The sequence below is a fragment of the Panthera pardus genome, unplaced genomic scaffold (genome assembly GCF_024362965.1).
Source record: "Panthera pardus isolate Hobbes unplaced genomic scaffold, ASM2436296v1 HiC_scaffold_17, whole genome shotgun sequence".
Taxonomy (NCBI): Eukaryota; Metazoa; Chordata; class Mammalia; order Carnivora; family Felidae; genus Panthera; species Panthera pardus.
In genome coordinates, this window is record NW_026526732.1 from 147,899,104 (window position 1) to 147,912,181 (window position 13,078).

The 13,078-nt window shown below is 49.9% G+C and overlaps 1 protein-coding gene across 2 annotated transcripts; it reads left to right on the forward strand.

The window, feature by feature from the left end:
- The first annotated feature begins 168 nt into the window (after nt 1-168).
- On the forward strand, nt 169-12,371 carry TAPBP (TAP binding protein). Of its 2 annotated transcripts, XM_053905144.1 has the most exons (8): nt 171-366; nt 506-676; nt 904-1,164; nt 8,727-9,125; nt 9,520-9,861; nt 9,975-10,064; nt 10,223-10,260; nt 11,263-12,371. In XM_053905144.1, exons 1-8 carry the CDS (start codon nt 330-332, stop codon nt 11,272-11,274), a joined length of 1,350 nt encoding a protein of 449 aa, XP_053761119.1. In that variant the 5' UTR covers nt 171-329; the 3' UTR covers nt 11,275-12,371. The 2 variants fall into 2 exon arrangements, with proteins under 2 accessions (XP_053761118.1, XP_053761119.1); XM_053905143.1 differs by lacking the exon at nt 10,223-10,260 and having other exon boundaries at nt 169-366.
- Nucleotides 12,372-13,078: the final 707 nt, after the last annotated feature.

The window sequence follows — 13,078 nt, forward strand, 5'->3', positions numbered from 1 at the left end:
GTTGGGGAAAGCGGAGTAACGGTTCTCTAGGAAGTAGTTTCTGGAAGGAGGGCACGGAGGGGGAGCCTAGGGTTGGGGAGGGTTTCTGGAAGTGGGTGGTGCTGTGTGGTCCAAGAGGGAGGGGCGGGGCGGGGCGGGGCTGAGGTCCCCAGATCAGAACTGGAGATAGTGTTCCGGGATCTGTGCCTGGCCTGTGCGGAAAGCACCTGCCTCCCACGTGGCCTCACCCAACCAGAGGGGATTTCCGGCGACTCTCCAGCCGGCCTTTCAAGGAAAATGAAAGTGAAAGGGAGAAGTGGAGGTTTCAGAGCTGAGCAGATCGCTGCGCCATGAAGCCCCTGTCTCTGCTCCTCTCCGTGGCTTTGGGTGAGCGAACCCCGAGACTCTGCCCAAGAACAGGGAAGAGGCGGAGGGAGGTGACCAACCACGCGCCAGATGCTGGGGGTGCGGGACGAGGGTCGCCTGACCTCTGGACCGCTCCCTCACTCGCGCCCCTCTCCTCCAGGCTTGGTGACCGCCGTCTCGGCGGGACCCGCGGTGATAGAGTGCTGGATGGTGGAGGACGCGGGCGGGGGCCGCCTGACCAAGAAACCCGCCGCACTGCTGCTGCGCCAGGGCCCAGGGAGACTACCTCCCCGGCCGGACCTGGAACCCGAGCTCTACCTCAAAGTGCGCGGTGAGTCATCCCCGACTCGCCCTCAACTCCCACTTCCACCGAAACCCCCTCCTCTTTAGGTCGCACTGTGACCTCAGGCCTCAGTTTCCCCTTGTAAAATGAGCCTGGATTACCTGCAAATCTCTCACTACTGGGTAGTTTGTGCATTTGGAATTCCCTGGACGCTGCCCTCCCCGTAGCGTTCCTGGTGGTGACTACAGCAGCAACTCCCTTGTCCGCGCTCACAGACCCCGCGGGAGCCCTGCAGGCTGCCTTCAGGCGGTACCCTTCGGACGCCCCTGCGCCACACTGCGAGATGAGCCGCTACCTCCCGCTCCCTGCCTCGGCGAATTGGGCCAGTGGCTTGACCCCGGAGCAGAGCTGCCCTCGGGCCCTGGATGGGACTTGGCTCATGGTCAGCGTGTCCAGCCCGATCTTAAGTCTCTCCAGCTTCCTAAGACCAGAGTCCGAGCCTCAGCCGGAACCTAATCTCATCACCATGGTAACAGGTAGCTGGGACAGGGAAGTGGAAGTGAACGGGTAGATTCTAAGGGTCTAGATCTGCCTGTGACTCGCTCTGTGGAACTTAATTGGAACTAATTGGGGCTTAGTTTCCTTACTTGTAAAGCAAGGCGGTTCGGCTAAGATTAGACAATCTACCGCTAACAGCTTCTTCTGTCTCCTGCCCAGTTGAAAACAACCACCCACAACCTGCGGTTTGGGGGTGGGGCTTCGTGGAGTTCCCAGGGGCAGAGCTTTGGGAAGAGTGGCTGACTTTCCCTACACTGGACGTTGAGTAACTTGTAAGGGAATGGGGTTTGGGAGGGGCTCAGAAGCAGGATAATTTTTTTCTCCTTTCCTCCTGGACCTTTATCTTGCGTTTCACTCTGTTTTAAAAACCAGGGTTCGGGGCGCCTGGGTGGCGCAGTCGGTTAAGCGTCCGACTTCAGCCAGGTCACGATCTTGCGGTCCGTGAGTCCGTGAGTTCGAGCCCCGCGTCAGGCTCTGGGCTGATGGCTCGGAGCCTGGAGCCTGTTTCCGATTCTGTGTCTCCCTCTCTCTCTGCCCCTCCCCCGCTCATGCTGTGTCTCTCTCTGTCCCAAAAATAAATAAAAAACGTTGAAAAAAAAAACAAAAAAAAAAAAACCAGGGTTCAAGCCCCATCCGTGCCCACATCCGGAACTTCTGCACTTAGCAAAACAAAGGCTCTTGCGCTCTAGAGCGTTGACATTTTCTGACTGCCCCTTTCCTTTAGTTCGTGAGGATGCGCGGATTCTGTGGTCACCAAATGGTGGACTTGGAGGAAGAGACAGGGCAGGAGACCTCATGGTTTCCACTGCAAAGACCCATTTCTGTGCATGGTGCAACGCGGTTTTGACGCCCAGGGGTCTGGCACTTTGCCAGAGAGGAGGCAAGAGAAGAAGTGGGCAGATAAAAACAATCAACTGGGTATCTAGGAGCTCACCCTTCTCGCAGCAGAAGGTGGGTAGGATATGAGTAGTCATTGGCTTCCCTCAATCTTGTGCGACTTTTTTTTAAAGTTTAAAGTTGATTTAAATTTTATGTATGTATGTATGTATGTATGTATGTATGTATGTATGTATGTATGTTAAGTAATCTCTACGCTCAGCCTGGGGCTCGAACTCAAGACCCTGAGATCAAAAGCCATATGCTCTTTGGACTGAGCCAGCCAGGCTTCCCTTGTGCCATTGTTTGTAAATGACACAGCCCAACCAGCAGATAAACCCCAGCTGAGGGCTGTACCCTCCCTTCCCTTCCCCAGGACCGTTTTCCTGCTACCCTCCTCCCTGAGAGTGAATCACCTACAGGACCAGGGAAAGGGACTCAGCAACTGCCTAATCACCTCTGCCTACACTTCTGTTCTTAGCTCCCAGGACCCACCCTAGGCAGGGGCAGAGGCAAACTGCTCCTTGTGGGGATAGTAGCTCTCTCCAGTGGCAAGGAGTATTTCCCAGGGCTCTGGCTTCACTGAGGTGGGGGTGACAACATACTTTTTCTCTGAGTCTGTTTTTCCAACTGTAAAATGTGGATGCTGTTTCCTATCTGCCTTTCTGTTGTTGTGACTATCATATCACTTTGTTAATGTATTCACTGGTTCAGTATTTATTAGCACCAAGGATAAGTTAGGGCCCAGTGGTTCTCAGTCCAGGCTGCAAGTAAGAGTCCTGTTGGAAGTTTCTAAAATATTCTGAATATAGGGGCGCCTAGGTGGCTCAGTCGGTTGTGTTAGCCTCTTGCTTTAGGCTCAGGTCATGATCTCATGGTTGGTGAGTTCCGGCCCCGAGGAGGGGATTTTCTCTCTCTCTCTCTCTCTCTCTCTCTCTCTCTCTGCCCCTCCCTCATTCATGTACCAGAGCTCACTCACTCTCTCAAAATAAATAAACTTAAAAAAATAATAAAATACACTGAATCCTACCACTCCAGGAGAATTAAGTCAGAATCTTGGGGTAGCCCTGGTTCTTAAGAGTCAGGAACACGATCAGGGGGCACCTGGGTGGCTCACTCAGTTAAGCTGCTGACTCTTGATTTCCACTCAGGTCATTATCTCAGGATTCCTGAGTTTGAGCCCTGGGTCAGGCTCCGCAGGACCCTGTCTGTCTCCCTCTCTCTACCCCTTCCACTTGTGTGTGCTCTCTCTGTCTCTCCTCTCTCTCTCTGGAAAACAACAAAAAAAAGGTGATCAGATGTAGATTCTGCTCTCTAGAAGGTTCTCAGCAGGTTTGTCATGGGTAATTGTAATGTAGAGTAGAAAGCAATTTGGGCCATTAGAGTAGTACAGATAGGGAGCCATGAGAGCGCCCAGGAGGGACAATTTTCTGCTTCTCACAGACCCCTGGGGGTAAAAACTAGTTGCTGTGCTCAGTCTTCCTTTTCAAGCATTTCTGCTTGATTAGGGATTTAAGAAAATGAAAGTTGTTTTAACGTAAAATTTAAAATGAATCTTTCTAGTGTCACAGATCATTGGTAATTTTGCTAATACACATTTAGACAGTATTTCTTATCAAATACTTCAAAATGTTTGCTGACAAATACACTGTCCTAACACAGTTTGTGTGTATGGTATTTAATTCTCATTTTTTTAAAAAACAATTGTGGGGCGCCTGGGTGGCTTGGTCGGTTAAGCGTCCGACTTCGGCTCAGGTCATGATCTCACGGTCTGTGAGTTCGAGCCCCGCGTCGGGCTCTGTGCTGACAGCTCAGAGCCTGGAGCCTGTTCAGATTCTGTGTCTCCCTCTCTCTCTGCCCCTCCCCTGTTCATGCTCTGTCTCTCTCTGTCTCAAAAAAAATAAATAAACGTTAAAAAAGAAATTTAAAAAAAAAACAAAAAAACAATTGTTATGGGAAATTTCAAAGACCTATAAAAGTAGAGAGAGTGGTATAATGAACCCCCATAGGCCCATCACCCATCTGTGTAGATATCGTTGTTCCACCAATCCTCCCCCCACCTATTTTCTTTTTTTGGTGTTTTAAAGTATATATATACCAGGCATCATATGATTTTACTCCTAGTTACTTCAGTAAGCATCTTTATCAAATAAGGACTTAACAAAAATTTACAGGGGCACCTGAATGGCTCAGTCGGTTGAACATCCGACTTCAGCTCGTGTCATGATCTCACAGTCTGTGTGTTCGAGCCCCGTGTCGGGCTCTGTGCTGACAGCTCAGAGCCCGGAGCCTGCTTCAGATTCTGTGTCTCCCTCTCTCTCTGACCCTCCCCCATTCATGCTCTGTCTCTCTCTGTCTCAAAAATAAATAAACATTAAAAAAAAAATTCAGAAAACCATTGGGGTACCTGGGTGGCTCAGTTGGTTAAGCTTCTGAATCTTGATCTAGGCTCAGGTCATGATCTCACTGTTCATGAGACCGAGCCCCACATAGGTCTCTGCGCCGACAGCTCAGAGCCTGCTTGGGATTCTGTCTCTCCATCTCCCTCTGTTCCTCTGCTGCTCGCACTCTGTCTCTCAAAATAAATAAACTTAAAAAAAGAAACATTGTCATAAACAAACCACACAATAATTCCTTAATATCAGTTAATTCCTAGCCCATATTAAAATTTTCCCAGTTGTCTCAGTGATGTTATTTTACAGCTGGTTTGCTTGAATCAGGGTCAAAAACTGTTCTATATATCATATTTGGTTGTTGCATCTACTTGGGTTGCTTTAACAAAATATCACAGAATAGATGTCTTAATATTTATTTTCCCACAGTTCTGGAGGCTAGAAGTCTGAGATCAAGTCTAAGATTAAGGTGTTCGCAGGGTTGGTGTCTGATGAGAGCTCTCTCCTTGTGGTTGCAGATGGCCACTTCTGGTTGTGTCCTCATGGAGGAGAGAAAGTGAGCTCTGGTGTTGCTTCCTTTTCTTAAAAGGACACCAGCATATCAGGTTAGGGCCCTATGTTAATGATCCCATTTAACCATTATCACCTCTTCACAGCCCCTATCTCCAAATACAGCTTAGTCTGAACAACTGTGTGTATTGGGGGTGGGGGGTGGCTATAGGCGCTGACCCCGCCCCCAGCAGTCAAAAATCTCTGTGTACTTGACTTTCCCAAAACTTAACCATTCATAGCTTACTGTTGACTGGAAATCTTACTGATAATGTAAACAATGATTAACACGTTTTGTTATATGTATTACATGCTGTATACTTACAGTAAGCTAAAGAAAAGAAAATATTATTAAGAAAATTAATCATAGGGGCGCCTGGGTGGCTCAGTCGGTTAAGCGTCCGACTTCGACTCAGGTCATGATCTCGCGGTTTGTGGGTTCCAGCCCCGTGCTGGGCTCTGTGCTGATGACTTGGGAGCCTGGAGCCTGCTTCGGAGTCTGTGTCTCCCACTCTCTCTGCCCCTCCCCTGCTTGTACTCTGTCTCTCTCTCTCTTAAAAATGAATAAACATTAAAAAAAAAAAAAGAAAATCATAAAGAAAATACATTTATAGTATTGTACTGTAAAAAAAACCCCAAAACCCTGCATATAAGTGGACCCTCACAGTTCAAACTTGTGTTGTTCAAGAGTCAACAGTTTAGTCACACTGGCCAGGAAGGCTTCAACAATGAACTTGGGGGGTGGGGTGGGGTGCGTATCACAGGCATTCAGTCCACAACAGTTTTGTCTCTTGTCTCTTTTATTCTATAATTGCTCCCCCCAGCCCCCCAAATGGTACTGGTTTGTCACTTGTTCTGTAGAGTTTCCTACATTCTGTATTTGGCCAAGTGTTTCTTCATCGTGTCACTTGATTAGGTTTGGATTTAAATTTTTTTCTGTAATACTTTATAATAGTTGTTACCATTCACTTTATTAACAGCAAAGCAAAAACCTATGTAATACAAGCCATAAAAACAGGTACAAATTTCCATTTGTATTTTTCAGAGTCCAGTTTGTAGGATGCAGGTCTAAAATTGCTCCATCAACCCATTTTAAAGTTTATTTATTTATTTAGTGAGAGAGAGCGGGGGAGGGGCAGAGAGGGAGAGAAGGAATCCTCAACAGGCTCCGCACTGCCAGCGCAGAGCCCGATATGGGGCTTGAACCCCCAAACCGTGAGATCATGACCTGAGCCCAAACCAAGAGTCGGACACTCAACCAACTGAGCCACCGAGGTGCCCCTCCATCAACCCATATTAAAGAGCACTGTTAGCTTCAGGGTTAACCTGTAAAACCTTCAGATTTTGTTTATTAAAATCGTATGGGTTTTTGACAATTCAAGAGTCTGTTTTGGATTTTAATAAACTAAGTGAATTACCTAGTTTTTTTTAAATTTATTCAACAAAAACTCCCATAACATTGAGAGAAGTTTAACCTTGTAGTACTCAGAAACTAGGATTAAAAATTGCATGATCACAAGAGAAGAAAGAGGACTTTTATGGGAAGGACCCAAACATCCTGGGAGGAGGTAGCAGTGGACCTGACCTTGTGGGACATGAAGTATTTAGATGTTTGGGAGAAAATGGGGAAGGACATTATAAACCGAAGGAACCTATGACCATAGCAAAGAATGGCCCAATGATTAGAGTTTCTTTCTCTTTTAAAAATTTTTTTAAAAATGTTTATTTTTGAGAGGTGGGGGAGGGACAGAGAAAGAGGGAGACACAGAATCTGAAACGGGCTCAGGCTCTGAGCTGTCAGCACAGAGCCCGACGCGGGGCTCGAACTCACGAGTTGTGAGATCACGACCTGAGCCGAAGTCAGACGCTTAATCAACTGAGCCACCCAGGCGGCCTGATTAGAATTTCCACTAGTCACAAGAAAGGGATTCTCTGGAGCCAGTCCTTAGGGTGCAAGAGAAGTCTGGACAGATAGGTTGGCAGGTGGATTATCAAGTACCCTGAGATCTGGGCTTTATAAGTGATAGTGAACCATCAGAAGTGTGTGTGCCATTGTCCCAAAAGCCAGGCTTTTTTTAACTTAATTCTTACAAAAGTAGGCAAGGATCAGATCACTGGACTAATGAGAAAAATATAGATTAAGTGATTTCTTCGAGATACCCAGCAAGTCCGTGGTGATGATGACGACAACAGTAATGAAAATAGTTAACACCTGACATTCACTGAGCATTTTCTATGGCCAGGTCTTATTCTAAGCATTTTATAGACATGATCCCATTTATTCCTCTCAACAGCCATAGGAACTAGGCACTGATATCATCTCCATGTCAGAGATGAAGAAATCTGAGACAGAGCACTTTGGTAACTTGTCCAAGAACAGCTTGTAAGAAGCTAGGCCAGGAATGGAGCCTGGGCCATTTAGCTTCAGCCTGTGCCTTCAGTTGCTGGCTTCCTAGGCAGCTGGGTTTTTTAAACAGGGAAGTGACTGGATCAGAATTGTAGCGACACTGTGTGGCTCCAGTGTGGATGATGAATCGAAGAAGAGAGAGACCAAGGATAGGAAGGCCCGAGAGGAGGTTGTAATTGTCCAAATGTATGTTGGTGAAAACTTGAGTTGGAAACAGGTGAGGTCTGTTTGGAAGACAGAATTAGGGCCTGGTTGGGATAATACACAGTACGTTATTGTTTGGCAATTTGCTCATCTGTCTCCCTTACTAGACTGTAAGAAATCTGAAGGCAGGGACTGCCTGTCACTGCTCAGTCCTCTGCCTTGAACATCACAGGTACTCAATAAATATTAGTTGAATGAAAGCATTAGAGAGGATGGAGTCTTAGTGACTCCAAGCTCTTTAGCATGGGGAGTGGGGGGGTGCAGGGCTGGTGGTGATCATTCATCAAGGCAGAGAGAATGGGCATTGGAGCAGGGGGAGGGAATGTTGATGGGGAGAGATGCTGTCGAGTTGGGGCACGTTCAGTTGGTCTAGCTGATGGTCGAGTGTAACCACAGCAAACACTTTGGTAGGCTTACTGTATTCTGGGTACCGTTCTAAGTGCCTTTCACATATAGGTGCCTTTGTTATCCAGAATCAGGAAATGAATAATGCTGGGTAGCAAGAGGCATTATATGATTTAACCTTCACTACGACCCCGTAAGATAGGCACTGTGATCATCATCATTATTCCCACTTAGGAGATTCAGCTAAGCCACGGAAAAGTGAAACAACTGGTCTACAGGACCATATAAATAGCAGTCAAAAAGTACTCTGTACAGCACCATAGGATTGACATCCCTGAGTCTTCACAGTCTTCACCAGTGACAAGAGCGAGCTTTAAGGCTTTAAGGCCTCAAAAGCTCTTTAAAGCCTAAGGCTCTTGAAGGGTGGTGCATGGGGACTGGGCTGGTTCAGGCTATGTCAGAAGTGCTCTCAGAGCCCACTGAGTGGGCTGTGTGCTCAGCCCGGCCTTCAAGGACTGTCCCCACTCCCTGCCCCTATTCATCTCTAGCTGTATCTGCTCACTCTCAGCTACTTTGGGTCCCACCCAGTCCCAGAACAAAGGGGATTTGCAGGGAGGACTAGAAGATGGAATCAGAAAAGGAGGTGTTCTCTGAGGGCTGGGTGAATTCTAGTTGTATCTTCCCTATAACTCTATTTGTCTGTTTTTCCCTTTCTTTTTCTCTCCCTCATGCCCTTTCCCCTCCCTCCTCTCCCCATCTTCCCCAGCTGTGCTGACTGTCCTCACCCACACCCCCACCCCTCGGATCCGACTGGGACAAGATGCTCTGCTGGACTTGAAGTTTGCCTACATGCCCCCCGCCTCTGAGGCCGCTACATCTCTGGCCCCAGGTCCCCCTCCCTTTGGGCTGGAGTGGCGACGCCAGCACCTGGGCAAAGGGCACCTACTCCTGGCTGCAACGCCTGGGCTGAGTGAGCAAATGCCACCTGCCCAAGAGGGGGCAGTGGCATTTGCTGCTTGGGATGATGATGAGCCGTGGGGTCCGTGGACTGGAAATGGGACCCTCTGGCTGCCTGCAGTGAAGCCCTTCCAGGAGGGCACCTATCTGGCCACTGTACACCTGCCATACCTACAAGGGCAGGTCGCTCTGGAGCTTGCTGTACAGAGTGAGTTGGGGTCCAGGGGTTCCCACGGGTAAAGGATGGGCACTGGCATTATGGGGACATCATGATGGAAGAGGGATAGGGGAGAAGAGGGTGCTGGGTGAGTGATGGGAGGTAGATTGGGGTCCCTGGGCTTCAGAAGGGCAATGGTGGAAGTCCCTGGGAATCTGAGTGACTGGGATAAAGGTTCCCAAATCTGAGGAAGAGGCGTCCCTGGGATTGAGGGTTTTAGCGTGGGAATCCCTCTGAAGCACCAGTGGGGAGACAGCGGGTTCCCCATCCTAGGAGAGAAAAACTCAAACCCAGTTTGGGGGAAGCCATGGGGCAAACTGAGGGTCTCCAAGGGAGGACAGTGTGGATTGATTCCCCCCATGCTCCTTTCATGTTTTCTCCCCAGAGCCACCCAAAGTATCCCTGACACCGGCACCTCTTGTATGGGCTACCCGGGGGGAGGCACCCCCCCAGTTGCAATGCCTCGTGTCCCACTTCTATCCCTCTGAGGGTCTGGAAGTGGAGTGGGAGCTCCGGGGTGGCCCAGAGGGCAGCTTTCAGAAGGCTGAGGGGCAGAAGTGGCTCTCTGCCCTGCTCCACCACTCAGACGGCACCGTCAGCCTCTCTGCGCACCTGCAGCCGGTCCCCATAACTGCCGAGCATCATGGGGCACGCTATGCCTGTCGTGTCCACCACCCCACTCTGCCGGCCTTGGGGCGCAGTGCAGAGGTCACCCTGGAGGTGGCAGGTAAGAGCCAGGAGGAGGATGGAGTGACCGGGGCGGGGAGGGGGGGGCAGGGGAGGGGGCGGGCGCCCTGGGAAGATACTAAGGGGTTCACTTTTCTCCCTTCCACCTGCCAGGTCTGTCTGGGCCCACCCTGGAGGATGGTGTAGGCCTCTTCCTGTCTGCCTTTCTCCTCCTCGGGCTCATCAAAGCACTGGGCTGGGCTGGTGAGTGTGAGTCCCACCTAGACCCTGACCCCCACTGTGACCATGACAGTCCCTGCCTACTCCCAGAAGCCTGATACCTATCCCTCTCAATCTCATCTCCCCCATCCCATCCCATCCCTCACTCCCCCATCCCATCCCTTCTCAATCTCTCTCCACAGCTGCCTACATGTGTACTTCGAAGGATTCAAAGGAGAAGGTAATAGCTCTCCTCTTCTTTTCTTTCCCTTTTCATTTGAGACCCTCCCTGCAACTCCTCACTGGTAGAGGAAGGCTCTGGCTTCCACTGGCATGGTGGGCAGAACCTGAACTTGGAATTCACACACACCTGGGTTAACTCCTGCTACTTTGAATATTCCACTTAACCAACACCTCAGTTTCCTTGGGTGTGAGGGTAAAAAAAAAAAAAAAAAAAAATTAGGCAGCACTGTCCAACAGAAATATGATACAAGCCACATATGTACATTTAAATAATCTAGCAGCCACATCAAAAAGGTAAGAAGAGGTGCACCTGGATGGTTCGGTCAGTTAAGCGGCTGACTCTTGATCTCAGCTCAGGTCTTGATCTCAAGGCTTTGAGTTCAAGTCCTGCATTGGTCTGCACACTGGGCATGAAGCCTACTTAAAGAAAAGCAAAAAAAAACAAAAAACAAAAAACATCAAAAAAAAAACCCGGTAAAATTAATTTTTTAAGCGATTAATTTTGAGAGAGAGAGAGAGAGAGAGCATGTGCACACGTACAAGTTGGGGGTTGGGTAGAGAGAGAGAAGGGAGACACAGAATCCGAAGCAGGCTCCAGGCTCTGAGCTGCCAGCACAGAGCCCAACGTGGGGCTTGAACTCACGAACCACGAGATCATGACCTGAGCCAAAGTCAGATGCTTAACTGACTGAGCCACCCAGGTGCCCCTAAAATTAATTTTAATAATACTCTTTCAGACTAGGCACATTTCAAATGTTCACGAGACACATGTGGATGGTGGCTACTGTATAGACAGCAGAGCCTCTGAAGGCTGTTGGGAGGATTAAGCAAAAGCCCTTGGCAGTATCTGCCAGGCAGAAAACCCCCTGAAACTGTGAGCCCCATTCTTCTGCCACCCTCTGTGCCCATGATGGTGCATTTATCTCCGGACTGATCATGAGCATTTCACGTCACTTCCTAAAACCCGGCATTCCTCACCTCCTTTTTATTTCTCTTCCAGAAAGCCCAGTGAGAACACTCACCACCATCCTGGGGAAGCCGCTGTCATCTCTGGTTTGAGCTACTGTACTAGCTCCACCAAATAGTACACCATCATCTGCTCATGCTCCCTCCAACCCCTCTCTCTCCAAGGAGCGGCTGGAATGCTTTTTTTAAAGGACACAAATCTATAGCATTTCCCTTCTTAGAGCTCTAAGGCAGTGGTTCTCGATTTTTGTTGTTGTTGTTTTTAATCTCCGGACCACTTAAAAACGGTCAGGAACTCTAAAGAACCTTTGCTTATGTGGGTTATAAACTAGATATTAATGATACTAGAACTTAAAACAGAAAAATTTAACACAAGAACACATAAGCACGCATTCCATTAGCTGTGAGGATGATGAGGTCAATACTCAGCTGCTGGAAAACTCCACAGTACATTGTTTTTAGAGAATGAGAATGAAAAAGGCAAGTAACATCTTAGTATTGTTATGAATAGCCTTAATTTCATAAACCCACTGAAACAGTCTCCAGGACCACTGGGACAGGCGTCACATTTGGGGAACCAGTGCTCTAGAAGCTAAATCCGTTCTTGTCCTGGCCTGTGCATCTCCCACGTTGGAGCCACTGCTTGCCTCTTCAACCCCACCTGTGCCCTCCAGCCCTCCCCTCAATGTTCACCACACCGATGGCTATTCCTTTTCCAACGGCTCCCACCTTCCCTGGTCTGTTCCCTTTGTCTGTTCCGCCCTCGCCCTCTCTGGGCTCCAGGACAGCCTCGCTATTCCCTCAGACCGCTGCGTGTTCCTCCTGTGCGGTTCATCAGTTGTATTTAAGTGATTGTACGAGTCGTTGTTAAATGCCTGTCTCCCTTTCCGAACCGTCGGCTCCTCAAAGGCAAGGACGTGCCTGTCTGTCCACTGCTGTGTCCCCGCTGCGGCACAGGGCCGGGCGCCCACTGGAGGGCGCTCATCAGAAGAAATTAGTCTTTTTTACATCCTAAGTATTGAACAGCAAGTGTTGGATCAGGTAATTACTGGACGAAGGAAGCGGCGGCTTGGCCTAGGGACGTCCGAGGGGCAGGACAGTCGGCCAGGCCGCTGGAATAAAGTTATGCTCTGGTGCTCCCAACACCGTGTCTCCTTCCACCCCACGGGTCCCCTCTGCAAGCACAGACTCTTACAGTCACTTCTGGTTCCTGCCAATCACCCCGACCTCTCAAACGTTTTGGCGACACCCGATCCTCCGGAACAGTTCGGGGTCGGGCGCCACCCAAGGCGGGGAGGACGCCCTCTAGCAAAGTGCACTGGGGGTGGGCAGAAGGGAGCGCAGATACCAGCGCCGAGCGCCGGAAACCCGGGAGTGTCGAATCTGGAACCGGATGTGTCGACTTCCTGCTCCGCCCCCTTGCGAGAGGGCCGGAACCCAGCGCACTTCGGAAAACGCGGAGTGGATTCCGGTCCGCTACACGCGTGGGTGTGGGTGGGGAGTGTAACCCCGCGGGGTGGAGTAACCGATCCCTCTCCACCTAAAGCGCTTCCCACGGTTGTTTTAGGCTCGGCGTTGTGTAGTGGGGAGGGGAATGTCAAATTCGGCCCCTGTCCTCCCTCGGGAGCTGGAGACCGGCATCCATTCCAATTAAGTGTGGGGCGAAGAGGGCTCCAGGATCCCCGAGTAGGGGGTCCCGAGCACAGCGGAGCTGGGGACCCGGGCTCCTGGGTTCTGGCCGCTGGGCATCCAGGGCTCCCCTAGTCCGCAACCCTGGCTCCTGTCCTCACTTCCTTCCCTTTTTGGCTCCTGCTGTCGGAGCGGGCGGACGTGGGGGGGAGCGGAAAGGG

What these genes read in the sequence shown, in the direction of transcription:
- TAPBP (XM_053905143.1), top strand. Translation starts at nt 330, where the DNA reads ATGAAGCCCCTGTCTCTGCTCCTCTCCGTGGCTTTGG. An exon ending in TCTGGAGCTTGCTGTACAGA is followed by an intron (nt 9,126 to 9,519) that starts GTGAGTTGGGGT and finishes TTTTCTCCCCAG; the next exon opens with AGCCACCCAAAGTATCCCTG. An exon ending in CAAAGCACTGGGCTGGGCTG is followed by an intron (nt 10,065 to 11,262) that starts GTGAGTGTGAGT and finishes TTTCTCTTCCAG; the next exon opens with AAAGCCCAGTGAGAACACTC.